Here is an 18461-nt window from a genome sequence, read left to right on the forward strand (position 1 = left end):
CCTGCATCTAGCTTGTCCAGTCCTTTTATAATTTTATCCGTCTCTATAAGTTCCCCTCTCATCCTTCTAAACTCCAGTGAATTCCAGTGGGCTCTAATCAAGCCCAGTCTTTCCAATCTTTCCTCATATGACAGTACCGCCATCCCGTGGATTAACCTCGTGAACCTACGCTGCAATGTATCAATGGGGAAACTAGAGTCCAGTTTCAGCTCACAATAACAATATTATTTCTCCCACAAGATTTTCCAAAGTAAGGTCTTTCTTAATAATCATTTTGGTGACTGCAAGCTAAGCACACTAAAGGCTGTATGTAATACTATTTAATACAGTATCAATGAACAAATCTCAATGGAAGCAATTGCTTGTCAATTTCCTCGACCACATGAAGGAAAAGTGGCAGACTGCGTTCTGAGATGATGGTAAATGATTACTTGGTTCATATCATGGTCATGTGTACTGAGGTGCTGTGAAAAACGTTTTTGGTGCGTGCTCTCCAGTCGGGGAAAAACTATACATGATTACAATCAGGTTGTCCACAGTGTACAGATATAGCATAAAGAGAATAACTTTTAGGACCGATTAACGATAATCCGAGGGCCTCCAACGAGGTAGATGGTAGGTCAGGATCGCTCTCTAGTTGGTGAAAGAATGGTTCAGTTGCCTGATAACAGCTGGATAGAAACAACCCCTGAATCTGGAGGTACGTGTTGTCACCTTTTGGTACATCTTGCTTGATGGGAGTGGAGAGAAGATGGAATGTCCAGGGTGATGATGGTAGGCAGGGTAGGTAGGTGGGGGTGGGGGGGGTAGATGGAAAAGGTTTCTTTTTTGCAGCCTCTTTTCTTCCAAGCAGCTTTTTTTTCTGCTTGTCAATTTCCAAAGTTACTTTTTAAATGGTTTTCTAGTTTCCCCAATCTAAACTGCATTATGACAAATCCAGCCCGTGTTAGACAAAAATTGTTCCCTACTTTACCAATCAATTATATCCAGTTCACATTATGAAGTCACACGTTCTACCAGAACTGCCTGTATATTGACAGAAAACCTCCTCCAATCTTGAATCTGGCATTCCTCACTTCCCATTTTGAACATGCATTATTTACTACCCAAATGATTAGATCATTGCAAAAGCAAAGGGAGAGAAAGAGATGCCCAAAACCTTTTATAAATACCAATACCTCTCTGTGTTGAATAACATCAATCTGCAAATAAGCTGAAGCTCCGATAAATGTAACGAAACAGATAATGATTGAGAAAGTAAAATGAAATAATTTCATTAACAGTTGTACTAAAATTGAAGACAAAAGACCTACAGAAAGTTTTTTTTCCAACCAAAATCCAGGAGTTCACAACTGTTATCTTTAAAGCAACTTTCATTTTGTATGATGCAGTTTTATCCAGCTCAGGAATGAGTCCATTTTCTCTTTGACGTTTGCATAGAGCTGTTGGGCACAGCAACGGTAATGCTTTCCGGAGGCTCAACATTTCTGGGAGACGAAGAAGAAACTATCACCCAGTGTAATTACTAAACCTAATCTATAGTCAGAGGGTGGTGAATCTGTGGAATTCATTGCCGCAGAAGTCTGTGGAGGCCAAGCCAATGGATGTTTTTAAGGCAGAGATAGACAGATTCTTGATTAGTACGGGTGTCAGGGGTTCTGGGGAGATGGCAGGAGAATGGGGTTAGGAGGGAGAGATAGATCAGCCATGATTGAATGACAGCGTAAACCTGAGGGGCCGAATGGCCTAATTCCGCTCCTATCACTTATGAACTTATGAACTTATGAACAGTATAGAGAAAATGGTTATTGCATTGTGGAGGAATTAGAGCGTAGTTTAGTTTACAGCTGTGACTTATTCGAGGGAGAGGTGAATGATCCTTTATAGAATAATGGTGCTGTCATTATGTTTCTCTCCAGAGATGCTGCCTGACCCGCTGAGTTACTCCAGCCTTTTGTGATACCTTCGATGTGGTCCCACCATACAGTAACACAGTTGGTAGAGCTGCTGCCTCACAGCACCAGAGACTCAAGTTTGATCCTGACTTTGTGGAGGATAGTGTGTGAGGTCTGAGTGGAGTTTGCATGTTCTCCCCGTTTAGTCGACAAACCCGCATATCTTTGGGAAGGGGCCCCACGTGCGTGGGTTTCCTCCAGGTGCTCCAGTTTCCTCCCCTTCCCAAAGATACATGGGTTTGTAGACTAAATGGCCTCTGTAACTTGCCCTGAGTGTGCGAGCAGTGGGTGTGAAAGTGGGCTAACATAGAACTAGTGGGAAAGGGAGATTGATTTGGTGGCCGTACTAAACGCATCTCTAAACTAAACTTCCCATATGATTAAGCACCTCCAGACTCAGGAACAGCTTCATCCCCAGGGCCATAGCTGCTATGAACCGGTCCTGCTGAGCCGGATGGTCACATCGCACAGTGATCCGGCACAGATCTACTTGCACTTTATTCTGTCTTAAAACTGTTACAATTTGTTTCGTTGGGTTGTTGTTGTTTAAATTAATACTGACTAGCTAATTAATTTATGGGAGGCACATTCCCAATCTCTTGTACCCCTGTACAATGACAATAAAGATATATTGTATTGTATTGTATTGTAAGAGTACGGGCGGAGAGCCCGAGGGCAAAGTCTCTTTGGTGACAGTTTCTGAGAGCAAACCTCCTTGAAACGTCTGAGAGACAAGATACCCGAGGCTGGTTTACACAAGAAGTTGTCACTGAGGTCTGCTGCCAGCTGCAGGTAGGGATCCGACCATGGATTCAGTGCTGGGTTGCATCGGCTGTGGAGGTGAATGGCCCCGAATCCCTTAACTTCGGGGTCATTCAAGCTGCAGTTAGCTGATGCATGCTGTGTGCCACAGTTTGCAGCCCACCATTGCCTTCCACTTGCTAAACCTGCCACTCTCTATCAAACAGCAAACACTGGAGAACTGCTATAAGAAAATAACTGCAGATGCTGGTACAAATCGATTTATTCACAAAATGCTGGAGTAACTCAGCAGGTCAGGCAGCATCTCAGGAGAGAAGGAATGGGTGATGTTTCGGGTCGAGGCCCTTCTTCAGACTACTGCCTGGTTCTCTGTGCGTGTGTTTATTTCTGTGCGTGTTTTTGTTGGTTTAAAATAGTTAGTTGTCCCCCAGTATCTTAGAGGGTGAATGTTAAAAAATACTGAGGATGGGTCTTTGCTCAACTTGCAGAGCATGCAACGAAAATGAATTTAACCACCACAAACCTGCCCCGACTCTCAGGTCTGCAAACTGAGCTGTTAACTGCGCTGTTCTCTCTCCAAGAGAATTCCCTGACTTGCTGAGTATTTTTGGCAAATGTGGGTTTATTTCAGTTCTCCAGTATCGGTGGTGTGTTCCTTCCACCACTTACACGGGGCTTTTGTCTGCTTCTGATTCATGGCCTCGGTGATCTCAATACCGCCCCAAATGTTGCTTATCCACCTTGAGGAGACTTTCAGAACGTCCTTGTACCTTTTTTCTCTTACTGCGTAGTGATCTCCTCCTGTGATGGGACTTAGAATAGAGTGTCTTGGTTTGGGAGTTGAGCATGAGATTAATGTGGCTTGCCAAATGTAACTAACTAAAACCCCTGTCCCACTTAGGCGATGTTTTAGACGACTACAGGTGACTAGGCCGTCACCACATGGTTGCCGGGGTGTCGCCTGTACGGTCGTGAGTCGTCTCCAAAGAGTCGTAGCGTTTTTCTGGTCGCCGCTGGATTTTGAAATGTTTAAACATTTTTGGCGACTGTTGGTTTGATGCCAATGATCGTAGCTTGACGTCTCCTGACGGGGGCGCTGTCGTAGGTTGTCATAGGTTGTCGCCAGTGCTGACTTCGGTGAATTCCATTGGCGACTACCTACGTCAATAGACAATAGACAATAGGTGCAGGAGGAGGCCATTCGGCCCTTCGAGCCAGCACCGCCATTCAATGTGATCATGGCTGATCATTCTCAATCAGTACCCCGTTCCTGCCTTCTCCCCATACCCCCTGACTCCGCTATCCTTAACAGCTCTATCTAGCTCTCTCTTGAATGCATTCAGAGAATTGGCCTCCACTGCTTTCTGAGGCAGAGAATTCCACAGATTCACAACTCTCTGACTGAAAAAGTTTTTCCTCATCTAAGTTCTAAATGGCCTACCCCTTATTCTTAAACTGTGGCCCCTTGTTCTGGACTTCCCCAACATTGAGAACATGTTTCCTGTCTCTAACGTGTCCAACCCCTTAATAATCATATACGTTTCGATAAGATCCCCTCTCATCCTTCTAAATTCCAGTGTATACAAGCCTAGTCGCTCCAGTCTTTCAACATATGTCAGTCCCGCCATTCCAGGAATTAACCTAGTAAACCTACGCTGCACGCCCTCAATAGCAAGAATATCCTTCCTCAAATTTGGAGACCAAAACTGCACACAGTACTCCAGGTGCGGTCTCACTAGGGCCCTATACAACTGCAGAAGGACCTCTTTGCTCCTATACTCAACTCCCCTTGTTATGAACGTCAACTGGCGACAGGTACCGGCGTCAAAACCGGAGGCCAAAATGACGTGAATTGTCTTCAGTTGTCGCCGACACGGTCGTAGCTTGTCGTAGCTTGTCGCGGGTAGACGTAGGTTGATTTTAGTTGTCGTAGGTTGCCGCCTGTGTGGTCGTAGGTTGTTGTAGGTGCGGTCGTAGGTGGACGTCCTAAGTCGCGACGATTGGGTCGCCGGTTGTCGGTAGCTTGCCATAGCTTGACGTCGACTAGGTGGGTAGGTTGTCGTAGCTTGTCGTAGACGTTGTCGTAGGGGGGGGTCCAGTCGCCGTTTTTTCGGCGACCTGCTACGAGTGTTACAGCCGCCGGTAGTCGCCTTAAAAAACGCCGCAGTGGGACAGGCCCCTAAGTCTCACTGTGTTAAGTCATAACATACTTCTTCACTTTCAGATGCACCCGGAAACGTGACCATTCACGTGAAAGACCGATCAGAAGTGGAAATTAAGGAGGATGACAACATCTCCTTGATATGTGCCAGTCACAGTTACCCTGCAGCTGCTTACACCTGGTACAGGAGGATGGAAGATAATGGCCAAACAATGGCCCTAATTGGAAACGGAGACACCATGGTCTTCCACAGTGTTTCAAAAAGGGACTCTGGATTGTACACATGCACGGCATCAAATTATTTGGGGCATTATACCTCAGAAGATTGGGAGATTTCTGTTTATTGTGAGTAATCCTTTAGATTTCATGCGTTCAATTCTGTTGCATTTATCCTCTCACGCACCCCTTGGCATAATAAGGCAATATTATTCCTATTTTTGAACCACTCTTTAATGTCCACCCTTCCTCATGCGTCTACACTTCACGTTGCCTCAGGAAAGCAGCCAGCATTATCACGGGCCACTCCCACCCTGGTCATTCCCTATTCCCCCTTTTCAGGCAGAAGATACAAAAGCTTGAGAGCCTGTCCCACCTGATTTAGGAACAGCTTCATTTCCACTGTGATCAGACTGTTAAAGAAACCTCACATGCAGTGCATTAAGAAAGTATTCACACCCCTTCACTTTTTCCACATTTTGTTACGTTACAGCCTTATTATAAAATGGATTAAATTCATTTTTTTATCATCAATCTACACAAAATCCCCCATAATAAAATAGTGAAAACAGGTGTTTAGAAATTTTTGTGAAGTAATTAAAAAGAAATAACTGAAATATCACATTTACATAAGTATTCAGACCCTTTGCTATGACACTCAAAATTGAGAGTATGTTCATCCTGTTTCCATTGATTATCCTTGAGATGTTTCTACAACTTGATTGGAGTCCACCAGTGGTAAATTAAATTGATTGGACATGATTTGGAAAGGCACACACCTGTCTATATAAGGTCCCACAGTTAACAGTGCATGTCAGAGCGAAAACCAAGCCATGAGGACGAACGAATTGTCCATAGACTTCCGAGACAGGATTGTGTCGAGTCACAGATCTGGGGAAGGGTATAAAACAATTTCTGCAGCATTGCAGGTCCCGAAAAGCACAGTGGCCTCCGTCATTCTTAAATGGAAGAACTCTGGAACCACCAGGACTCTTCATAGAGCTGGCCGCCCGGCCAAACTGAGTAATCGGGGGAGAAGGGCCTTGGTCAGGGAGGTGACCAAGAACCCGATGGTCACACTGACAGAGCTCCAGAGTTCCTCTGTGAAGATGGGAGAACCTTCCAGAAGGACAACTATATCTGCAGCACTCCACCAATCAGACCTTTATGGTAGAGTGGCCAGACGGAAGCCACTCCTCAGTAAAAGGCACATGACAGCCCACTTGGAGTTTGCCAAAAGGCACCTAAAGGACTCTCAGACCATGAGACACAAGATTCTCGGGTCTGATGAAACCAAGATTGAACTCTTTGGCCTGAATGCCAAGCGGCACCGCTCATCACCTGGCCAATACCATACCTACGGTGAAGCATGGTGGTGGCAGCATCATGCTGTGGGGATGTTTTTCAGTGGCAGGAACTGGGAGACTAGTCAGGATCGAGGAAAAGATGAACGGAGCAAAGTACAGAGAGATCCTTGATGAAAACCTGCTCCAGAGCGTTCTGGACCTCAGACTGGGGCGGAGGTTCACCTTCCAACAGGACAACGACCCTAAGCACACGGCCAAGACAACGCAGGAGTGGCTTCATGACAAGTCTGTGAATTACCTTGAGTGGCCCAGCCAGAGCCCGGACTTGAACCCGATCGAACAGCTCTGGAGGGACCTGAAAACAGCTGTGCATCAACGCTCCCCATCTCCAAGGGAAGAAGGGGGGAGGGAGGATAAGGGGGGTTGAGGAGGAGGGGGGAGTGGGAGGGGGAGGGAGTGAGGACAAGGGGGATGGAGTGGGGGGGAGGGAAAGGGGAGGGGAGGAGGGAGGATGGAGGGGGGAGGGGGGGAGGGGGGGAGGAGAGGGTGCTGCACCAATGCAGGAGAGGTTTGGGCCCAACGGGTCCACTTGGTCTAGTATTCATCTAAATCTTTCCTGTCCATTTATCTGTCTAAATGCCTATAATTGTATCCATTTTTCGAGCTTCCTCTGCTAGCTAATTCCAGATGCCAACTACACTCTGAGTGAAATAAATGCCCCAAAGGTCCCTCTTAAATTTCTCCCCTCTCACCTTAAGACTATGGTCCCATTAGTTTTAGACTCCTCTACTCTGGGGACAAAGACGGTGAGTGTTCACTTTATCCACGCTCTCATGATCTTGTGCTAAGGTCACCCGTCAGCCTGCTATGCTCCAGAATAAAGCATTGTTGCCTCTCCCTGTAGCTCAAGCCCACTAGTCCAGGTGACATCCTGTGGAATCTTTTTTGGTCCCTTTTCACCTTTTCCTTTTTGCAACTGGGTGACCAGAACTGCATGCGGTTCAAGTGTCCATGTGTGGTCTCACCAACGACTTGTACAGTTGCATCATGATAACCCAAATTCTGTACTCAGCACTCTTCCCAATCCTTCTTCACCACTCTTTCCACCTGAATCGGCCTTTTTCAGGGAACTATGCACCTGTGCTCCGGGATCTCTCTGTTCCACAACACTCTCCGCCATTTTCTCTGTAAGTTCTGCCCTGGTTTGACAGACCAATGTGCAACACCTCACACTTGCCAGCGTTAAATTCAATTTGCAATTCCTTGGCCCAACTTCCCAGCTGAACTAGATCCTGCTGTAAACGTAGATATCCTTCCTCCACTCCTCACTATACCACCAATTTGCATCCTTGCAACTTTGTCACCTGCAACCTTGTGACATTGAGTTTGTGGGGACAGCAAGAAAGAAAATCTATCATCTCTAACGTCATTTTGTTCTTGCAGACAAACCTACTCACGTAAACCTGACCCGGGATGGGATGAGTTTCCACTGTACTACTGAAGCCAATCCCCCCGCAAGGATTTCCTGGAACAACACGGACATGACCACAGAGGTGCTCAATGGCACCTGGACCACCAGCACACTGCTTCTGCAAACAACGACAAGCGGTTGTGTTTCATGCCAAGCTCAGAATAAACTTGGCTCTATGCGTTCAGAGGAACGATGTTTCAAGTCAACACAGGGTACGTGTCTATAATCGGAATTGCACACCTCAGGCTAAGTGGACAACAAAACTTTGCCAACAACATTCAAACTATCAACATTCAACAACTACACAAAGGGAACAATATCATTAATTAACCTTGATTGTATAACGTGTAGGGAAGAAAACTGCAGATGCTGGTTTAAATCGAAGGTAGACACAAAATGCTGGAGTAACTCAGTGGGTCAGGCAGCATCTCTGGAGACGTTTGGGGTCGAGACCCTTCTTCAGTCAAGATTGTCTATCAGTCAGTTACCGTGCTGTTAAGTTCATGAACTTTTTGTGTGAGCACATCCAAATTGATTCAGTTATCATTCCTTAGGGCGTTGAAAAGAAACATAACAGTAGATTTCCCCCACCAATATGTCTGCAAATTTAAAAAACTGTGTTTCATTGACCATTTCAGGTGCCATCTTGGGACTAGTAATTGTAGGATCCATTGCTGCAATCCTGATCGCCTTTGGCATTTTGCTTTGGACTCAGAGGAAAAAACTGATCAAAGGTAAGATCCCTGCTACCATTTGTACATGTGTAGGAAGGAACTGCAGATGCTGGTTTACACCGAAGATGGACATAAGATGCTGTAGTAACTCAGCGGGACAGGCGGCATCTCTGGATAGAAGGAATGGGTGACTTTTCAAGACCCTTCATCAGACTACAGTAAATATGAGGGAGTGGGGGGGCCTGGAAAACGAAAGTCATTGAAGAGACGAACGGCGTGTGAGGTGTCTTGGACATAAGTGGGGATAGATTCGACCGGGGATATAGGATGGAGTCTGAAGAAGGGTCTCGAGCCGGAATGTCACCCATTCCTTCTATCCAGAGATGTTGCCTGTCCCGCTGAGTTACTCCAGCATTTTGTGTTTACCATTTGTGTATTCTCAGAAAGAGACCATTCAGTCCACTATGCCTGTGCTGGCTCATTGAAGGAGCTATGAATTCAGCTGTGAACATTGCTTTTGAAACTCACACCTTCCATCTCTCTTATCATCTCATGTCTTGGTGGTTTATTCTACCTGATTTTCTTTTGGCTAAGTGCTTCTATGATTTATCTTCCTCACCATCTATTTCTTCCTCCCCCTTTAACAGGCCTGTTGGTTTTCTACTGATGTCAATATAGACTAGAGCTGCCTGTCTGGCGGCATCTTCCATATCAGTGATGCCCATCACTCAGGGTGGCATAACCACTGTTGTTTTTACCCAATCGCACATTATCCTGAACTTTATACAGAGGGGTCAAAGTAGTTTGTATGATTTAGCAGCCCAACCAGAGCCCCTTATAGAAGATGGACACAAAATGCTGGAGTAACTCAGCGGGACAGGCAGCATCTCTGGAGAGAAGGAATGGGTGACGTTTTGGGTCAAGACCCTTCTTCAGACCTGAAGTGATCGCCTTGACCTTCTGGTCCAGTTCCTGACATGAGACATGAACCCATAACGTAGGGGCAAAAATAAATGAGCAGTGCAGTTCACAACAACTTTCCCTTTCTTTTCCAGGGAAAATGTCGGAAAGTGAAGATCAACCTGTTATCTACACACCAATGCAGAGTTTGCCAGAGGTTTGTGAAGTTGTTACTCCTTCCAAAAATGTGCTCTCGAAGGAGATTATTTGTAGGTGGATTAAACTGCGAATGAACTAGACGTTCAATTTGAAAGCAGTCATGAGGAGGTCAGTCTTACTTGGCCTCACCTGTGGCCTTCATTGCTCCTAACGCTTCAAAAGTACCTTCATGTGATACCAACAATGGCATTTCATCTCCTCCCACACACTGTCTGCAAATAAAGCTGTCTCTTCACAACTCCAGGGTCCCAGGTTCAATCCTGACCTTGGGTACTGCCTGTGATGATGGCCTGGTCTTCTACCAGGTGCTCCCGATCCCACCAACGTCCCAAATATGGCCTCTGTAAATTACTGCTTCATGAAGATTAATATCCAAAAGGAATCTAAAGGGAGTTGATGGGTGTATGGTAAAGGGCTTAAGTTGAAGGGGTGCAGGGGTGTAAGCAGAGGCATTGCTCCTGGCCTGAATACCCTGCTAAATAGTTGCAAATAGAAGATATTTCTGTCCATCAATAAATCTGGCAAATAAGTGTTCGAAATCATGAGAGGAATAGACTGGGTAGATGCGAGAGTCTCTTGGCCAGAGCAGGGGAATCGAGAACCAGAGAGCATAGGCTTAATGTGAGGGGGGGGGGGGAAGATTTAATGGGAACCTGAGGGGGAATTCATTCACAGAAAGGGTGGTGGGTATATGGAAGGAGCTAACGGTGGAGGTAGTTGAGGCAGGTTTAAGAAACATTTAGGCAGGTACATGGAGAGGACAGGTTTAGAGTGATACGAGCCAAACACAGGCAGATGGGACTGGTGTAGATGGGGCATGTTGGTCAGTGTGGGCAAATTAGGCCGAAGGGCGTGGTTCCCCGCTGTATGACTCTATGATACTCAGGCTGTGAATAGAACATCAATCAAAATGTGCCAAATGTCTCCACCTTTCTTGTTATCAACTCCCAGCAGGGTCAGCCACTGCAGGCAGCCATTCCTCAATACCATTGCAGCCCACTGACACTTACTTGGTTATTGAGGCATCATTGGGCTCACTCAGGTGCAAGGTTAAGCCACTCCTGGTTAGTTTTTAGTTTCAATTTTTAGTTTTAGAGATACAGTGCAGAAGTAGGCCCTTCGGCCCACTGAGTCCATGCCGACCGGTGATCCCCATGCACGAACACTATCCGACACACCAGGGACAATTTACAAATTTGGCCAAATCCAATTAACCTACAAACCTGTACGCCTTTGGAGTGTGGGAGGAAACCGGAGCACCCGGGGAAAACCCACGCGGTCACGGGAAGAATGTCCAAACTCGCTATAGAGAGTGGCCGTAGTCAGGATTGATCCCGGATCTCCCGCTCTGTAATGCAGCAACTCTACCGCTGGGCTACTGTGCTGCCCCTGGTTATGAGAAGCTGGAACATAACATCTCATATCAATTCCATTTACTTACATTTCAGAGTTCATACCACTGACGTTTCAGCTAATTATTTTTATTTGCAAATACGGTGATTATTTATGGAAATCTAATAAATCATTTGTGGTTTCCAAAACCACAAACTTTCATAGTTTCCTTTGAAAGACAGAGGTTGGCCAGCAAATTGTGGAAACCCCTCTGTCCTTCTTTATTGATGTAACGAGAGAGTAAGGTAAAGCTACAAGAAAAATCTTCTCCACAGAACACACATTACAATCATTCAACCAATATTTCCTTTAAACTAATAATAGTCTTTACCCTTGCACCCAATGTTTGCAAACAGTTTGCTTCTAATTGTCTTCATCGATTAAACTCTGTGCATAGTGTGTGTCCTGTGAACTGGCCTCATTAGCTGCCCAGTTCAATGATGATAAAGGCTGGGTTTCGCAAATGGCACCCAGATTCCAAAAAGAAAGAAAGAATTTGAAAGAAAATTATCTTTCCCCTCTTGATCCTCTGACTGTCTGATTCACGAATAGACTCGGGTATGGAAAGTTAAAGAGGCTACCGGTGATTACAACTGGACGAGCAGGATTTTTATTCAAAATAATCAATAATTCCTTCTTAATGTGCCCTCTCTCCATCCCAACCCCCACCCCAACCATACTTTGGGAAGCTCTGACTTACCTATTCATGCATGGATGGATAGCAATGTGGAAACATAGAAACATAGGTGCAGGAGTAGGCCATCCGGTCCTTTGATCATCATTCAATATGATCATGGCTGATCATCAAAAATCAGTACCCCCGTGCCTGCTTTTTCCCCATATCCCTTGATTCCCTTAGCCTTAAGAGCTAAATCTAACTCTCTCTTGAAAACATCCAGTGAATTGGCATCCACTGTCTTCTGTGGTAGAGAATTCCATAGATTCACAACTCTCTGGGTGAAAAAGTTTTTTCTCACCTCAGTCCTAAATGGCCTACTTAAACTGTGACCCTTGCTTCTGGACTCCTCCAACATCGGGAACATTTTTCCTGCATCTAGCCTGTCTAATCCCTGAAGAATTTTATATGTTTCTATAAGGTCCCCTCTCATCCTTCTAAATTGCAGCGAAAATAAGCCCAATCAATCCATTCTTTCATTAAATGATCATCATTCATCATATTGAGAGACGTTGAAGGTTATTTAGGCTTTTGACAGCTGGTAAAGATGGCAAAAGTTTTTACTGGCTGCCAAAGACTTCCAGGGTGGTGCAGAAAAGGTTAGTTTCTGGTTCATTTTGCAACCTCATTATATTGATTGAGGCTCTGTTGCTACCCGGAACTTCACCGGTCTCCAGAACCATCAGGGACACTCATCTTGGTCTTCTGGAGAAGGAGACGATGCATTTGAGGGGAATAGGGAAAGCGGATGGCAGGTATAAATGCTGGAACCCCTTCAGGGAAATCCAAGCTCTCATCTTTACAAGTGTACGATGGCTTTGAAAAGGCTTCACTTAAAGAAAATAAGTTGAAGTGATGGTTTCTTCTGCAGGTCAGCCAAACAAGCAGTTCTGACGTCACTGGTGTGTATGACAACTTGTGTGAGGCCAAGAGTGGAGAAAGGAAATGGACATTTTCGAAGAAAGGCGCTGGAGATGTCTTGCAGTACGCGTCCTTGCGGTTTGCCTCTCTGCGCAAAGGCTTGAAAGCAGCAGGACGCAACTCAGATCAAGATAAACCTGATAACGCACAGGTAATTCCATTGGCATCCAACCACAAGAGATAGTTCACTCAGAATCAGGTCATTGGGACAATCCGGTGTGTATGCCCATGGGCTATCTCTGTTCTTACTGCATCTTATCAACACCTCCTTTTATACATCTGTCTCTCTGATTTACTTTGCAACATAAGTGAATTGAAATGTATCTATGACACTTGCTTCAAATGCGTGATGTGACACTGCTTGCAATATCCTGCTGCTTTACCGCGAATGCAGCGCCGGAGACTCAGGTTCGATCCTGACTACGGGTGCTGCACTGTAAGGAGTTTGTACGTTCTCCCCGTGACCTGCGTGGGTTTTCTCCGAGATCTTCGGTTTCCTCCCACACTCCAAAGACGTACAGGTATGTAGGTTAATTGGCTGGGTAAATGTAAAAATTGTCCCTAGTGGGTGTAGGATAGTGTTAATGTACGGGGATCGCTGGGCGGCACGGACTTGGTGGGCCGAAAAGGCCTGTTTCCGGCTGTATATATATGATATGATATGATATGATAAGCTTCTCCTAAATTCCTTACTGGAAGGAAGGAGGGGGGAGGGGGTAGGAGAGGGGGGAGGGGGAGGAGGGGGGAGGGGAGGGGGGGGAGGAGAGGGTGCTGCACCAATGCAGGAGAGGTTTGGGCCCAACGGTCCACTTGGTCTAGTTAACATTAACATTCATGTAGCATTTAGAGGCTCTGTGAGTTTGTTTGCTTCATCTTCCATTCCATTGCGGTTTCTTATGTCAGTTTTAATTTGCATTACGTGCAAACGTTTACGGTGTACTTTGATTCCTGATCACAGATAGCTTGGGAAATTCTGCACAATGGTGCCTTTCACCACTTCAATTTGATTTAAATTTTACCTTATTTCTTTAATTATGGCGTTTCATTATTGTTTAGAATTTTAGCAGAATGTATTTCTTCAGAACCATTGGTCACTAATTTAAATATTTCCCTACTGACCCAGGAGACAATATCAAATCACTTTAGCCGAGATCACCAAGTGCATTTTTTTCAAGTTTGAAACGTGCATATCAGAAATTTGCATATGAGTGCTGGGATGTATTTAATGTGCATTTTGTAGATTTGTGTGTGGGAAGGAACTGTAGATGCTGGTTTAAACCGAAGATAGACACAAAAGGAATGGGTGACATTTCAGGTCGAGACCCTTCTTCAATCTGAGTCACTTCAGCTTTTTGTGTCTGTCTACTGTAGATTTGTGTGTCAGGTGGCTAGGACAGGAGTACTGTCAATGGCAAAATTAGACATATATTTAAAAATCAAAACACTTCTGAGGGGAAGAATCTTGCCCATTTAGTGGTATCAGCTGGAGTTTGGCAATATTGCTTCATGTTGTAGCTTATCCACATGAGGGTGAGGGCACAATAGACTAGGCCATTCGATTCAATTTGAGATACCAGCTATCAAGACAGATGTGTATAGCAATTTATTCTTCCCTGGCACAATTAAAGCATGGAATAGTCTTCACCCTACTATAGTTATTCAACCAGACGCAACTACATTTAAGGCAGCTCTTCTCCAAGAAGCCCTTCATGCTTTAAGTCCATACTCCGCCACCTCCAGTTTAAATTCCATTTGGAATATTTTGAAGGACCAAGGACCAAGATCCAAGAACCACAGCATCGGAAATAGCTCGTGCCTTGTCCTCAAATTCCAAGCTCATGAATAGGCAAGGTGTTCCTTATAGTCTACCTGAGAGACAGATTAGTCATCCAACAGGGACCGGAAGCAGCAGGATCTAAAAAGAAGAAACAAGAGGACATTGAGCTTTGGATTGTCTTTTAATAGCAACAACTTGTATTTATGCAGCACTTTAATATGGAAAAAAGGGCAAGAGCAAAATCAGACCAGTACATTGGGCAGTAGAAAGGCATTTTAAAGCAAGGAGACAGAGAAGGCAGTAACACTGCTATAAATGTCTGAGGAAGTAGGGAAAATGCGTCAGGCAGATGTTTCAGTGGAGATGGTCGGATTGTGAACATTTACAGCAGCAGGGAAGCACAGTTATGGAGCAATCTGACCATGAAGGTGACAACTTTGAAAACTGAAACTCACCAGCAATGCCAACTAATGAAGGCAGTGGGCTGCGGCTGAGGGGGACATTGTGAATCAGAAATAGACACAAAATGCTGGAGTAACTCAGGCAACATTTCTGGACAGAAGGAATCGATGACATTTTGAATCGAGATGATGCCTGTCCCGTTGAGTTACTCCAGCATTTTTGGTGTAAACACGGCATCTGCAGTTCCTTCCTACACATTGTGAATCAGATGCAAACTAGCAGAGTTCTCAATGATCGTATGTGTGCAGATCGAAGGTATTTATTCACAAAATGCTGGAGTAACTCAGCAGGTCAGGCAGCATCACAGGAGAGAAGGAATGGGTGACGTTTCGGGTCGAGACCCTTCTTCAGACTGATGTCAGGGGGGCGGGACAAAGGAAGGATATAGGTGGAGACAGGAAGATAGAGGGAGATCTGGGAAGGAGGAGGGGAAGAGAGGGACAGAGGAACTATCTAAAGTTGGAGAAGTCGATGTTCAAAAATTCCTCCTCAAGGTATGTCCACTTTGAAGAAGTTCTCCTCCTCTCTTCGACAAGAGTTTAGCAACATGCTCTCTCGCTGCTCCCCCTCTGTGTAAATTTACTCCTCGACGTATGTGTGCAGATAATTGATTGGGGTGGCTAAGGTTGGGGAGGGGAGGGCAGGTGGTGGGGGCGGTGCCATAGAGTGACACAGTGTGGAAACAGGCACTTCGCCCCAACTTGCCCACACCGGCTAACATGTCCCAGCTACACTAGTCCCACCTGCCCGCGTTTGGCCCCCATCCCTCCAAACCTGTCCTACCTACGTAGCTGTCTAACTGCTTCTTAAATGTTGGGATAGTCCATGCCTTAACTACCTCCTCTGACAGCTTATTCCATATACCCACCACCCTTTGTATGAAAAAGGTACCCCTCAGACTCCGATTAATCCTTTTCCCCTTCAACTTAAACCTATGTCCTGTGGTCCTCGATTCACCTACTCTGGGCAAGAGAGCCAAGGGAACATAGGATGCATAAGCCTGTAGATGTGGCTCGGTGTTTCAGTAGCAGATGACTAAGGCAAGGGAAAATTCAGGCATGATTTCACTTGGAAACACAATACTTTCCTTTCCTCAGACTGGATTAATTTTATCATTTCTCTAGCAGGTGACTGTGTCCGACGATGATGTCTCGTATGAAAATATGGTGATGGCTACGACCACCGTTAGAGAGGTCGGAGATGCCAACGAGGATCCAGGAGAGACCATCCTATACGCCTGCATTAAGGATGACAATCTGCAGACTAAAGAGGAAGCGAAATAAGAACATAAGAACACAAGGCATAGAAGGAGAGCTGGCCATTCAGCCATGTTTGACGTGTAGTTAGATCGTGGCTAATCTTTAACTTCAGTGCACTAACGTTATATTCTGTCATTCCATTAATAACTAATAAATTGCCTAAGGAGCTGAACATTTATCGTAAGAGGAAAGCATCTTCAAACTACAGACAGAATTCTTCTGGGGCAAAATAACATTTTCCAACCTGTAACATACTCCAAGAGATGCTTTCCTGGCAGTCCGTGTGGTTTCTTTATTCTTTTTTCTTTTCCTCGACCGAGAAATGACACGGACAAGGCTGCATCTACAGCCCAGATCCAATGGCCTTTGTCAGGCATTTCCCTTCGACCTCTGAGGACCTTCTGATGATTGCATTCCCAAGGTTGGTGGGAATTTCTGGGAACGTATAAGACAACCAGGCAAACATGTAAGATGAGAGCCTCGCATACTGGAAAAGTAAGATGGAAAATTAAGCCGACAGAATGAAGGTCATAAAATGCTGAAGTAACTCAACGGGTCAGACAGCATCTCTGGAGAAAAGTAGTAGGTAACGTTTCGGGTTGGGACCCTTCTTCAGTCAAGATTGTCTATCAGTCAGTTGTCTTCACCCTGAGGAAGGGTCCCGACCTGAAACGTTACCTATTCCTTCTCTCCAAAGATGCTGCCTGATCCACTGAGTTAGTCCAACCTTTTGTGTCTATCTTCGGTGTAAACCAGCACTGGTAGTTCCTTCCCACTCAGAGTGAAGGTCATGTTAGGAGTGGAGGTCATTAGAGATTGCGAGGCCGAGTTAGCTTGAGCAAAGATAAACATAGAGTCTTTGTAAGCAAGGGTGAATGCAATATTATTGATCAGAAGATAAGATGATCAACGATACCCAGTTACAGACCAAATGGGGATGTGGCTTTTTACGCACAGAAAGAAGAGTTGGAGCAGACCGAGGTACCTCCCATCGAGATGAAACAAGGATCAAAGACTACAAAGCTTACTGCTAAATTATTGTAAAATCCGCATGTGACCACTAACACGATGTGACCATTAATGCAATAAACTATACATTGCTGTAAGCGTTTTGAGTCAAGGCAGCACTTTGGATCCTCTAGCCTGTATATACTGATAAGCTCTGAATAAAACAAACTGTTTGAGAAATTAACCACTGGTTTCTGAGATTTTTTTGGGCGCTGCACTGATCTGATGCATAATTAAGAGGGCAACTGGGACCCACATGCAAGCCAGATTCATGATACACGTCAAACACACGAATCACACTCAATTCCTGGGCACAGGCCTAGCACTAGGAAAAGGTCGGGTCAGGGTGGAGTGTACTCTGTAACGCCTTTGGAGAGATGTTCCAGCAGGAACTCAATGGGCTGAATGGTCTTTGGAGGCATTGTGATTCTATGACATTGAGGACCATAGAATGACAGCCAGGAAGGAGGTATAAATTCAACTGGGACTCATGGTGAAAAAGACAAGTAGAGTTAGGGAGAGAGAGAGGAAGAGGAAGAGAGAGAGGGAAAGAGAAAGAGGGATGAAGGAAGAAAATGGGAGGGGGTAGAGAGAACGGAAGATGGGGGATAAATAAAGAAATGGGGGAAATAAGTTGGGGAGGGGGAGAAAGGGATAGGGAGGATGAGTGAGAAAGATCAGGGCAAGAGAATGAGAGAGAGAAAGAGATGAGGGAGAGAGAAAGAGTGGTATGTGAGGGGCAATAGAGAGAGCTGGAATATGAGAGCTCACAGAAGCAATGAGAAAGAAAGACTGGTTGAGGAAAAGAGACAGAGAGAAATATCCAGCAAAGGGATAAAGGCAGAGGCAAAGAGAGAAAAAAGAGATAGGGTAAGATGTTATCACAGATGCTATCCCTTTAGACTTCGCTCAAGAACAACTTTTTGCTCAGTGTCAGCAAGATGAGGGAACTAGTTCTTGACATCAGGAGATGAGGTGGTGCATGTGCTGGAGTGGAGATGCTTGAAAGATTCAAATTGCTAGCATGGATATCACCAACCGTTTGACCTGGATCAACTACACTGAAGCTGCAGTCAGGAAAGCACACCAACGTGTCTACCACCCCAGGCAATTCTTACCATCGTCTGCGGATGGCCCGTAGAAAGCATCCTATCAGGATGCATCGCAGCATGGTTTTGGAACAGCTCTATCCCACAACCTGAAGAAATTGCGAAGAGTTGTGGATGCGGGTCAGTCCACCACCCAACCCGGCCTCTCCCCGTCTACATTTCTTGCTGCCTCCGGAAAGCAGCCTGTATGCG

The 18461-nt window shown here is 45.3% G+C and overlaps 1 protein-coding gene across 1 annotated transcript in view; it reads left to right on the forward strand.

The window, feature by feature from the left end:
- Nucleotides 1–16789, forward strand: part of LOC144600253 (B-cell receptor CD22-like) — a 60823-nt gene extending 44034 nt beyond the window's left edge. The window contains exons 9-14 of the mRNA XM_078411815.1: nucleotides 4942–5223; nucleotides 7845–8084; nucleotides 8511–8606; nucleotides 9602–9663; nucleotides 12605–12805; nucleotides 16018–16789. Coding sequence (XP_078267941.1) covers nucleotides 4942–5223; nucleotides 7845–8084; nucleotides 8511–8606; nucleotides 9602–9663; nucleotides 12605–12805; nucleotides 16018–16176 — 1040 coding nt within the window. The 3' untranslated portion in view covers nucleotides 16177–16789. The remainder of the gene's footprint in view (nucleotides 1–4941; nucleotides 5224–7844; nucleotides 8085–8510; nucleotides 8607–9601; nucleotides 9664–12604; nucleotides 12806–16017) is intronic.
- The last annotated feature ends 1672 nt before the right edge of the window (nucleotides 16790–18461 follow it).

Source organism: Rhinoraja longicauda, chromosome 14 (assembly GCF_053455715.1).
Source record: "Rhinoraja longicauda isolate Sanriku21f chromosome 14, sRhiLon1.1, whole genome shotgun sequence".
Taxonomy (NCBI): Eukaryota; Metazoa; Chordata; class Chondrichthyes; order Rajiformes; family Arhynchobatidae; genus Rhinoraja; species Rhinoraja longicauda.